Below are 12,394 nucleotides of genomic sequence, written 5' to 3'. Positions count from 1 at the left end.
AATAAAAAAAAAACATGGTTTTGGTGATGACTATGTTTTTATGATACATATTATAAGTAGTTAATCTTTAATCTTTCGTAGATAACGAATCAGATACATAAAAAAGTTTTCATTATCAGCTGTAAGCATCCATTATTTTTGAATATAAAATATCTCATGTGAACACTCCATAAACATGGTTCATGCTTGCCTCTAATTTAATTAACTATCGTTATCATAAAATCATATTAAGCATGTGTTAGTACGACCAGGATAATTTCCTTTGACCGTATATTGGACTTGATACAATGACATGCATGTAGTACTTCTTTTTGTTGACAAAACTATAGACATGTACTAATATAATAAATCAAACGAAATTGTATGTTTTTATTTATAAAATAAAAAAGGAATCTAAAGAGAATTTAACAGGTGGGTAATATAAGTTACGTGGGGTACCCCATAGAGTTTTGATATTAATGTGGTCTGTCTAGGACCATAGAAAACCGTTGGAGACAGCGTGTAATTGCTTGACACGTAAGGTCAAATGAGTCAAATAGGTGTTTCATGGACATACACGTGTGTTACTAGAAGGAAAGATTAGTGTTATAGCTGTCGTAGTTGCATTTGTTCTCACGCGCTTGTTTCGACAGTGAGTTGTACTTGGATACTTACTGTAAGTGAAAAACTCATTTTAATAAATGAAACGAATAGGTTCCCTTGAAGGAAACCGAAGGAAGGAAGATTCAAAGCATTGAAAGGTTCTTGGTGAAGAATGCTCATTGAATGCTTGAAGATTTGAAGACCTTGGTGATCCAATTTCAAGAAGAGTTTGAAGTTTGGGTATCTTGGATTTTTGAAAAGGATTCAAGGCTTTAGATCTAGTATAATTTAGTTACTATCTCAAGGAATTATTGTATAAACTCTATAAATTCACATCAACTTAGTGGAATACAACAATTATTTGGTGGATTCATTCACCTAGAGTGGATGTGCTACATAACATGGACGATTGGGTAAACACTATAGATAATACATAAAAACATATTTATTTGTATAAACTATTTTGTATAAGTTTAAAATAAGTTTAATCCAAACGGATCTTATAAGCCAAACATTGGTCCAAAACCACCCTTCTTCGATGGAAGGGGAAGAAGGAAGAGAAGATAGAGGAAGGTTGGGGAAGAAAAGTTATGAGTTGTTTTACAAAATTATCCCTAATAAATGGTATGGAAAAGATAAATGAAATAATTGAAAGAAAATAGAGTAATTAATAATTAAGGATATAATAGGAAAAGTAACATAAATATTTCATTGGTATTGTAAAGCGACATATAATTTAGGACAAATTTTTTTTCCAAAGCGACATACAATTTGAGACGGAGGGAGTAAAAAGTAGGGTCTTGGTAATTTGTGCATGTTAAGCAATTCAAAAGTAAAAATATTCTCTTAAATTTTGTGCATTCAATTAATTAAAAGTAAAAAAAACTAAATTCAAATGCATTGATTGCAACAACTTATTTCTACTTTTGATTCATTAACTTGTGTCTTAAGGGCACAAGTTAACATTTCCTTAAAAAATATATAAAACTTAATTTTGTTATATCAAGAAGTTCTGGACAGAGCAAACTCTCCTAGACCAATTTGTATAGGTTCAATCCGAAACAACTCAGATTTAACATTTGGGTCATTTACATTTAACACACCCCCTCCCTGCAAGGGAATGCTCGGAGCAAGACGGAGACCGGTTTAAACCTGAACGGTAACATCTCTCCCACACTCCCGTGAATCTCAGTCTACGGTTACGATTTCCACGTATCTGTAACCTTCGAACCCTTATGTGTGCCATACATAGCACCTACACCTCCACCCAATACAAAGGGGACTCTCAGCCATCCCCGAAGTTTAGATTCTCTCTACTCTCCTAACCTCCTCTTCTAAACTCAATATTAACTTGAACGTCAGTCTACAGATACAAACTCACTGTCGTTCCAGTCGAAGCAACCACTTTCTAGTACTGCATGGGCAGTTACCTTATGAAAAGATACAACCACACGACTTAATGGGTAAAAAGGAAAAGAATAAGTTTTACTTATCGAAGTTGAATCTAGCAAAAATAGTCTTTCATAACATAATGAGCTAAAATTCAAATTATGATGGAGAGTCATAAGTGTTTAATATTCAACATCTCTCAAACAATATTACCTCATATAGAGAATCTATTAGGAAAAGAAAAATAACAAAAACATGAAAGAAAAAGTTGAGGAAATTCATTTGAAAGTTTACTACAGTGCAACCCAATGCCGAATTGAAATTAATGAATACAAATGATATTTTGAAAATAATCTATTATCAGCCACCATTTTTATATTTAGTATATTTAGTCAATTTTTATTTTTTTATTTTGTATTTATTTATGACTATCTTTTAGTCATGTCAACACTTGTGTTAGATTCTTTCAAAGAAAAAGACACTTGTGTTACATATGTTCTTCAAAATAAAAAATATCGTGTTAGATGTCTTTTTATTGAGTATTGAATTTGTGAAGTGGAAATAAGATTAAGGATCATGTGTATTTTTATTGAGGGTTGAATTTGTGATGTTGAAATAAGATTATTCATTAATGAATTAAAACGTCACGGATGAGTCATGCTTCCTAAAGTTCAATCCTAGCTGTGGGTGTGAAGTGTGAACTCATCAGTCGTGATTTTCAGGTTGCATCACTTTCCTCCCTCTTTACGAGTCAATTGTTAGACCTAGTCTTCACTCATTCTAAAACAGCTTTATTTTGAGTTACTATAAACTTGTGATACATGTAAATAACTAGATTCATATATATTCCTTCCGATAAAAAACATTTATAAAAAAATTGTAGTTTTTTTCTTCTTCTTGTTTTGAATAATGAAGTACATTTTATTTTTCTTCTTAAAATGAGAATTAAAAAACAATTATCCCATAAATGCATATCACATAGTAAGAGGGGTGTGTGTGAGAATATTTCCAATTGAATTTCGCTGCGAGCTTTTTTTTTTTTTTTCGGTTACAAAGGCTAACAAAAAACAAGAAAACATCAAAAAAAAAGGAAGCAAACAGAGAGCTAGGCTCTCAAATAAAAAGTTCCAGCAACATCACTTTGGAGGTCGGTGTTAGACAATGCATCATCAAACTTAACCATAAAATTCGCGCATTGATTTTCTTCACGAGCTCTTTTAAAAAAGAAAACAATTTTGTACCAAAAATATATAAAAGAAAAGAAAACAATTTTAAAATTTATGAATTGTTATTTTTCTTCAAAGTACTTGTCTTATTTAATAAAATTTAAATTTCATCATGTAAGTGGAGACATTAATCAATGACAAGAGCCCTTCTTACGATAGAGTGATATTAGATGGATAAAAAAGAAATAAGTATTACACTTATGCAAGAGTATCCATTAATCAATGATAAAGCGATGTCAGGTGGAAGCAAAAGATCTACACTTAGTCTTCAACTAGTATGAGGACGTAGGTTGTTGACACCGACGATTTTCTCATAACAATAGGATTACACCAAGTATCAACCCTAAGTTTTTGGATGTACCTACGAAACACATGCAAGAGCTAGCACCAAGATGTATGTTTTTTGAAGTTGATGTAGTCATGCTTGAAGCGTATGGATTTCGCTTGATTAGAAGACACAATATGTGAAATGTAATTTTACCAAAAGGGAAAACGTTTCTTGCCCTATAGTGAAAGATGAGGATCTTATTATACCACAAGTTACACGGTTGGATTGTATCCATAGTACAAAAAATGGAGAAATATAATCATATTGTATTGGATGTGTGATATCACTCTAGACAAGATTTATGATACTACATTAGAGAGAGTTGAGGTATCACTGGTATTTTGAACATGTGGAGAGAAGACATATAAATTTTGTAGTAAGAAGTAGATAAGATAAAAACTAGAAGATAAATTATTAAGAAAGATTTCGAGATCGAAATATAATTTATTACTTAATGAAAACAGTCCTCCCAGAGCATTTGGTTAAGCAACCAAATCAAATAACTTTTTATAAAAAATTGTGTAATTATTACTTAATAAAAAATCAAAAATTATATTTTTAAGACAACTTTTTTATTTATAGATTCCTTAATCATTGCTCCGAAGACACTTATTAGCAAGACACTTCCTTAGTTCGAGTGAAATAGTAGATGTTATTTTATTTGATTGAGCAAAAAAGGTTTACACTGTTATTTCAGCCACACTAAACAATTAATCATGGGGTCGCCCCTAGAAGATAGTAAAATATATTTTGCTTATATATATTAAGACAAGCAAGAGTCATCGTAAATAGGTCTTAAGTTGACCTATAAATTGCAAAATTGGATTGAACTTGCAGCTTGGGTTAGAGTCTACTAGCATACACTTACCCACCAATTATGATTTTATCTTGAGTTGGAGTCTGTTTTAGAGAACTTATGAAAACAACATATTTCAATTTTCAAAAGTCTTTTTTCAACTTATTTTTATAAGTTTTTTAATATAATTCATGAAAAAAACTATCACATGTACAAAAGCAATTTAATTTGACATTATCTTTTACTATAAAAATAACTTATGCAAGCTTATCAATACAATCATTTGCACTATAACGTACAAATAATCTGTTTATCCAAAATACCTTTATTTATTTATTTATTTATTTTTCTTTTTTTTGAGAAAAACATACCCTTATTCTGACTTGGGGAGGGGCCAATTATTTCTGTTTGGCCTCTGATGAATGGATATAAAGGTGGTGCTGACAATGCATGGATATTTTAACGATCAGGTTAATTTGTGGTCAAAAAATGGGGAACCAATTACATTTTTAATGTTATATTTTATGCTAGTGTGTAGGGTGTAACATTTTATATATTTGCACATGATAATTTATTAGCAGTTTCTTTTAAAAACTTAAAATTTAGACGCCTTCTGATGGCTATAGCTGTTTGTTTTAGATTGTTTCAACCACAAATATCTAAGGTTTATAGTCCTAAGCAATTTTTGTTTATAAAAAATAAACATATTGCTCGTTGTTATTCCATTCCAATAATAATTAATCCTAAAGCCTAGGCTACAATTGGTTACTAATGCACATTTGTACCTAACTTATCCAAATCCAGAACACCATGTTTTTCACTTTTTTTTCTTATTTATAATTATTACTCCAAACATGACCACATCTTTTTTGACGGTCATCCCAATTTAATATTATTATTTCACACTTTAGAGTTTAGAATTTAGATACTCCAATCGAAACATATCTGATCAATGAGAAATAATGTTTGGACAAATATTAATGATATAGTTTTTGGACAACATTTTCCCTTTCTTTTAGGGCAACGAGAATAGAGAAAAAAAAGAAAGAGTAAGAAAAAGAATATAATATAAGTATGAAAGTGGGGAATGATTGTTTCAAAAGTTTTCAAAAATAGTTGTATAAAAGATATATTTTTTGTTCAATTGATAAAGGAATGACTCATTGTCGATAGAGGTACATCGTTCAATCAATATTATAGTAAAAATGTATTTTTTAGATTCGTTGAATAAATATTGTATGTGGTCTATAATACAAATCAAATACATCATTCATTGAATGAATTTAAAATGCAGATAATTTATAATAATGATTAGAAGGTATATGTGTTTAATTCTCGGTGTTGGCTTAAAAACAATTTGTAAGTAAATCTATCAATGCCCTCTCTGAACTTTGAAGTATCTTACTAATTCCGAAGAATCTTTAAAGGCAATTCAACTGGACTTAAAACCTTAAAGTCCGCTCATATGAAATGAAATTAAGTTAATTCATACGTAGTTTTAACCCTCTGAATTAGTCGATTCTTAAATCGAATGATTACTTATTGCAAGTCTCCTGTTGTTGATGATGTGAATAACTGGTCCACACTCAGAAAAGAGCGAGTGATTTCACAGCCCGTGTTGAGAAAAAGCCACGAATGTTCACGGTTCACCATCCAAACGTGTGGTCGGCTCCGTTAACCAAAACACACCAAAGTATCTTACCCACGTCACGTTTTCCGTTACCGTTATCTTAGTCGGTCTATATATATACCCTCCTCACAACATAACATCATTAAAAAAAATTCAATGTTATAAAAACACCAAAATTCAACCTAACTTTCTTCCCAAAACAGAAACAAAAATAACATTATTATAACCTTAGTTTCAACAAACTTCGGCGCTGAATTTTGTTTTTTCATTTTCTTAAGGTAACATCTTTTTCCTTTTCTTAACGTATATGTCTATGTTTATGTTTTCTCATATTGTTTTTTTTATATCATTTAAATTAGCTTAATAAATTACTTTTTTTTAATATCATGTTTTTTTCTTTTTTAATAAACTAAGTTTTTTTATTTTTTCTTTTTGATGATTAAGTGTGTATGTTGATTGATTGGTAGTTTTGGAATGAAATGATTTCTGTTTTATAAAAAAAAAAAAAAAAGATTTCTGGGTTTTGAAGAAATTTTCAGCTTTCAAAGATACGTTTCAATATGAAACATTGAAATTAACCTACCAACTTGTTGGTCAAAAGAACCGACAGAGAATGTTAGTTGTGAACTTGTGTGATTGAAGTGTTCACACCTTTGAGTTTTTTGAGTTACTGTTTTATGGATGTGATTTGGAACTATGATTTAAGCTTTATTAGTATTTTACGGCTATAAAGTTTTTTTGTATTGTTTGCAAAAGTGGCTACTACTAATTTGAGATCATTTTTACTTGCTTTCCGAGACCAAACCATTGGATCGACTTATTTGAGTTTATCTACCGGATAATTACCGGTGAGATTGTTTGGAAAAGCTTTTCTAAACAACTTCTGATATGTCCATGAGTTGTTTTCAGCTTATTTGCATGAGATCTTCAGGGTAGCTGAAAACAACTTATAATTTATGTGAAAACAATTATTTTATATAACTAGCTTATTGATAAGTGCTTATGTTATACGTACGTAATTATATTCACTTTCTAGGCTTAAGAACAGAGTTGAATTTAATTTTTTAAAATTATCATCTTGAAATTTCTTGTGTTTACCTAGTTTCTTCATTGCTTGTGTGTATTTGCATCTTACTTTCTTCATATTTATGCATATCTACTAGTTGCAGTTGGACTAAAAGATATCTAATGTGAATTTTTCATTTTGCTTTTATGAAAATATTTATTCATATTCATGTATGTCTTTACTGTGATTTCAGGTTTATATGCTTTTGTTGAAATTATTGGGATAAATTTTCCTGAGGCTGATGCTTGATTTCTGATTCGCCAGGTCGATTATTACGATCTCTTCTCGCATAAGACATCTTATTCATCATCGTAGTATGGACTCGCAGCAGCTTTATAGTTACAGTATGAGTAATGCAGGATTACCTTACATGTCATCTTTTCCATCACTGCCAAATGGTTTGCTTGGATCCTTGAAAGTTGGCTTTGGAAACTCACCCGATTCACCGTTTTCCTCTCATTTTGATTCCGATACTCTTTCTGCATTTAGTGACAGCCACGAGCAACACAACTCAGGAGAAATTCTCTCTGGTATAAGCCCTTCGTGTAACTCATCACTTGAAACCAATCATTATACGCAAAGATCATTCTCTTCGATCAACAGTCTCAAAGACAGTTTGCAACTATATTCTGCTAGAAATTCTTTTCTACCAAGTAACCAGAAAATCAGACACGCCTTGTTGGAACTAGAAACTGCTCTGATGGCCCCCGATGATAACGAAGTTACCACATCTAATTCTTCATTGGGTGAGAGCATCAAGGAAACAGCATCCGGCCCGAGATATAGATCATGGAGTAATGAGCACCAAGGGTCACAATATATTCAAAGTCAACCGTCACATGTTACCAGCAGTAGCAGGCAATCAAATGAAGCAGTGCATGTAGAGAAACGACGTAAGTTGGAAGAGGATTCATCTCTACAAGGGTTTCCATCGGGCGATTTGAAGCAATTACTGATTGCATGTGCCAAAGCCATGGCTGAAAATAACACAGAACTTTTTGACCGATTGATAGAAACGGCTAGAAATGCCGTGTCTATCAATGGGGAGCCAATCCAGAGGCTCGGTGCTTATATGGTAGAAGGTCTTGTTGCAAGGACAGAAGCGTCAGGGAATAGTATCTATCATGCCCTTAAGTGCAGAGAGCCTGAAGGTGAAGAATTACTCACTTACATGCAACTGCTTTTCGAAATCTGTCCCTACTTAAAATTTGGTTACATGGCTGCCAATGGAGCCATTGCCGAAGCTTGCAGGAATGAGGATCACATACACATCATAGACTTCCAAATTGCTCAAGGAACTCAATGGATGACACTTCTTCAAGCTCTTGCCGCGAGACCTGGTGGGGCACCCCACGTGCGGATCACAGGAATCGACGATCCAGTCTCTAAATATGCCCGTGGCAAGGGACTCGAAGTAGTTGGAGAGAGATTGTCCTTGATGTCTAAGAAATTCGGCATACCGGTTGAGTTTCATGGGATTCCTGTTTTCGGTCCAGATGTGACAAGGGACATGCTTGATATCAGACACGGAGAAGCTTTGGCGGTGAATTTTCCACTGCAGCTCCATCACACAGCTGATGAGAGTGTTGATGTGAATAATCCAAGGGATGGACTTTTGAGATTGGTGAAGTCTCTCTCTCCTAAAGTGGTCACCCTTGTGGAGCAAGAATCAAACACAAACACAACACCTTTCTTCAACAGGTTCATAGAAACTCTAGACTACTACTTGGCAATCTTCGAGTCCATCGATGTCACCCTCTCAAGAAATAGCAAGGAGAGGATTAATGTGGAGCAACATTGTTTGGCTCGGGATATCGTCAATGTCATTGCGTGTGAAGGAAAAGAAAGGGTCGAGCGACACGAACTGTTTGGTAAGTGGAAGTCTAGGTTGACAATGGCCGGATTTCGTCAATGTCCTTTGAGTTCTTATGTGAATTCTGTTATAAGAAGCCTTCTGAGATGCTATTCAGAGCACTATACACTAGTTGAGAAAGATGGGGCAATGCTCTTAGGGTGGAAGAGCAGAAATTTGATATCTGCTTCAGCTTGGCATTGATGAAACATATATAGATAAGAAATAGTATATAGTAATTGTAGAAATAACATGATGATGAAAGCAACAAGGTTTGTGTTGATTTCCAATGCTATGTATGTGTTCATCATCTTTGTTTTGTAGGTCTATGTTCTTTAAATTTGTCCATAAAGACGTGAATCATAAATTTCTGAACTTACTAGCATATATTGTCTGATAAAATTCCTTCCATAATCTAGTAAAAAATTTAATTACTTAAAAAGATGATCAGTTATTCACCTAGATTTTTTGACAATCGAATTGATACCAACTCAATGTAGATACGGGTCGATCTGAGCAATACTGTCGTGACATAACTCAAAGTGGTTTAGTTTGTCATAGAGGTTTATGATTTTAAGCCTGTGTGAATCCAACATAAAATCATTTTTTCAAAATATATTTTACTAATATAATTTATAGTTTGTGTGTGTTAAATCTTTGAATGATTTTTTTTATTTTTTTTTGAGAAAAGACAATCAATTACAAAATTAAGGCTGAAAATCTTGGGTCAATAGAGACAGAATTTGGGGGTATTTTTAAGTCAACTACAATTGGCTTAGAGATAGATAGCCTAGCTAAGCAGTGAGTTAATATATTCCCTCTCTTATGATGGTTGTTTAATAGGTCCTTCAAAATTATTCATATTGCTCTTTAGACACCTAGTAATTGTTCACATGTATTTCAAATTATCCAAAATACTCCCAACAACAATTAGTTACTGTTTACATCACTTTTTAAATTGGTTTAATCACATTTTAAATGGGTTAAATTGATTTAAAGAGTAATGAACGATAGTTATCCATTGTTCAATAGAAAACGACAATTAACTACCATTTGGAAGTGTATGTAAGCAATTGATTGGTGCTTAAAGAGCAATCCTCAAAACCAATTGGAAATTATGACCCAATAGGGGGTTACACAAAAAAAAAATGCCCATAAGGAGTTACAACCCGTTCGGTTAAGCAATTTGAAGGGTCTATTGAGCAATCACCATTTCCTATTCACAATTGATACAAAGTCTGCTAGTATCATTTCAAATTATGTTGTTACACCTATTATTGTTTAAAAAAGAACATAGCTCTTTAATGTGATTTTTGAATCGAGTGGAGTCCTCTATTTATATAGAGATATTTTGTAACTGTTTTAGCTGAAATTGCGACAACAATTACTCTAATGGATAAGATCAAAAGGAAACTTAACCACTAATCAGTTCAACAACACTTAAAAATAAACAAATCTACAAAAGTGGAGCAAACAAATTTATTGAATATGAATGAAGGAAAGATGAGAAATTCAGTTAAATTCTTATTCTTATCACAGCCAACATAAATTAAATTTTTGAAAAGTGATATCCACTAAAATAATAATGACTATTATTTTTATCATTATCAAGTATTTAAAATTAAATACTGCAATTTAAACACTAATAATATGTGTGTTATATCTTACGTGAGATTTCTCACTCTATTTTTTCGATTCACATGACACTAGTTCAAAGTCCTATTACTTGTGCTTAATCATCCAATTTCCTTCCAACACGTATGAACTATGTTGTATTTTGGATTTTCGAGCCCTTCATCAAAACTGTCTTGGCAGCCACAAACATACCTACCTGATTCCTCAAGAGGATACATAAACTCCAACATACGTCATTTGAAAGGTAAGCATCCATGTTGAACTTCAGGTGATCAATTGGAGGCGGGTCTTATACGTGATATACTAATATACTTTGATAATTTGAGTTTTTAATGTTCGGTTGTTATGTTGGATTAATTGTTTAATTAATCATTTATAGATTGTGAATAATCAAATTATCAAAGTAAATTAGCATAAATGATTATTCTGTAATCTTCAATATGAAAGGATTTTTCAAATATCATTTTTCGATTTTATTTTATGTATTCAATAACGAGATAGTCTTATACATGTTGTGCGTAGATAAACATTATTTAGCTGAAATCAACCATTACAACTCTTACTATGTATCCCAGTGGCGGAGCCCATCATGGGCTAGGGTGGGCCACGGTCCATCCAGAAAAATTAAAAAATCAACGATTATAGGTCTCTTTTGCGAGATTTTATGCAATTTTGTATCGGTTTTATGTTTTTGTTGATCCAAATTCCTGCAAAGTGGTGTAGTGGCCCACCCGAAAATTTAAATAATTCAATTATAGGTCTAATTTGTGAGACTTTAAACAATTTTTCAATAGTTAATTTTAGTGGTCCACCCTGACATTTTTTTCTGGCTCCGCCACTGTGTATCCCAACTCTTGCTATAAAATCAACCATTGCTGAAGAGAAACCCTGTCTTCCCAAATGATTGTAGTTAGCGTATCAACCATTCATTTTCTATCAATAATGCTATTAATGAATTTTACTCCTTTGCATAAGTAAGAAAAAAGTTTCATTTCTTTGCAAAGATCCGTTGCATGCATCATCAACAAAATCTTGAGTCAATGATGGCACAAAAAATCTCAATTTAGAGGCTTGAACCACAATGTTGACTTCCATAGAGTTGACCTTAATCTTGATATAGAGCCTTGTCTATATCTATAACACATAGCTTCATCAAGGTGCAGAGTGTTGGCTAGTAGTCCAGAGCATTGACCGAAGTCCATAGCTTTGACTTGGTCCGATGGCAGAACTTCTCTTATACTTAGAATTTCCTGCACACTTTAGCACACATTAGAGTATCTTAACTGTTCTAATATATGTTTTGTATATGCTTTGTTATCATCAAAACTTTAAGGATTTTGTTCTTTTAACCAATTTTGGTCTAACAAACGGTCATGTCATGCCCACAAATAGAGAAAATTAATAGAGAGACTAACATTGGTGAAGACAGTAGTACCCATCTAGTTTATTTGGGTATGTATCCCTCATCCAATCATTAAATGCCATGTCATATTTTGATATTAGTTTATTTCAAAAGAAATACAAATGTTAAATGTAACATCCCGTTTTCCCAACATAAAAATTTCATTTAATTAATCAGAGTAATTCACATAAACGGAATGTCACACTTCTTTTCTTAAAATCATAAACGGAATAATTAACTAATTATCCTTCAAATTCAATAACATAATAATTAATACTTCGCAACAGAATTTATTCAACATCTAAAAATAGTAGTCTTTGGCACGAAGGCCTCATCATAAAATATCTCATAAAAATCCAGTCTAAAAACATAGTCATAATCTTCATAAAGTAATAGGTAAGGAATAAAAAATAGCCACAAAGTTCTCATCCCGTTACGTATCAGATCAAAGACACAGTGAGAGATAGCCACTCACGACATCAATCTAA

General features: G+C 32.4%; 1 protein-coding gene across 2 annotated transcripts; it reads left to right on the top strand.

Moving 5' to 3' along the window:
• The first annotated feature begins 6,092 nt into the window (after nucleotides 1-6,092).
• On the top strand, nucleotides 6,093-9,254 carry LOC11413533 (scarecrow-like protein 21). 2 transcript variants are annotated; one of them, XM_024776642.2, is made up of 2 exons: nucleotides 6,093-6,229; nucleotides 7,211-9,254. In XM_024776642.2, the coding sequence occupies exon 2, from the start codon at nucleotides 7,334-7,336 to the stop codon at nucleotides 9,071-9,073; it is 1,740 nt and encodes a 579-aa protein (XP_024632410.1). In that variant the 5' UTR covers nucleotides 6,093-6,229; nucleotides 7,211-7,333; the 3' UTR covers nucleotides 9,074-9,254. The 2 variants fall into 2 exon arrangements, with proteins under 2 accessions (XP_024632410.1, XP_003596568.1); XM_003596520.4 differs by having other exon boundaries at nucleotides 6,095-6,229; nucleotides 7,282-9,254.
• Nucleotides 9,255-12,394: the final 3,140 nt, after the last annotated feature.

Source organism: Medicago truncatula, chromosome 2, assembly GCF_003473485.1.
Source record: "Medicago truncatula cultivar Jemalong A17 chromosome 2, MtrunA17r5.0-ANR, whole genome shotgun sequence".
NCBI lineage: Eukaryota > Viridiplantae > Streptophyta > Magnoliopsida > Fabales > Fabaceae > Medicago > Medicago truncatula.
Note: the sequence above shows the minus strand (reverse complement) of the source record. Positions and strands in the feature narration are given on the sequence as shown.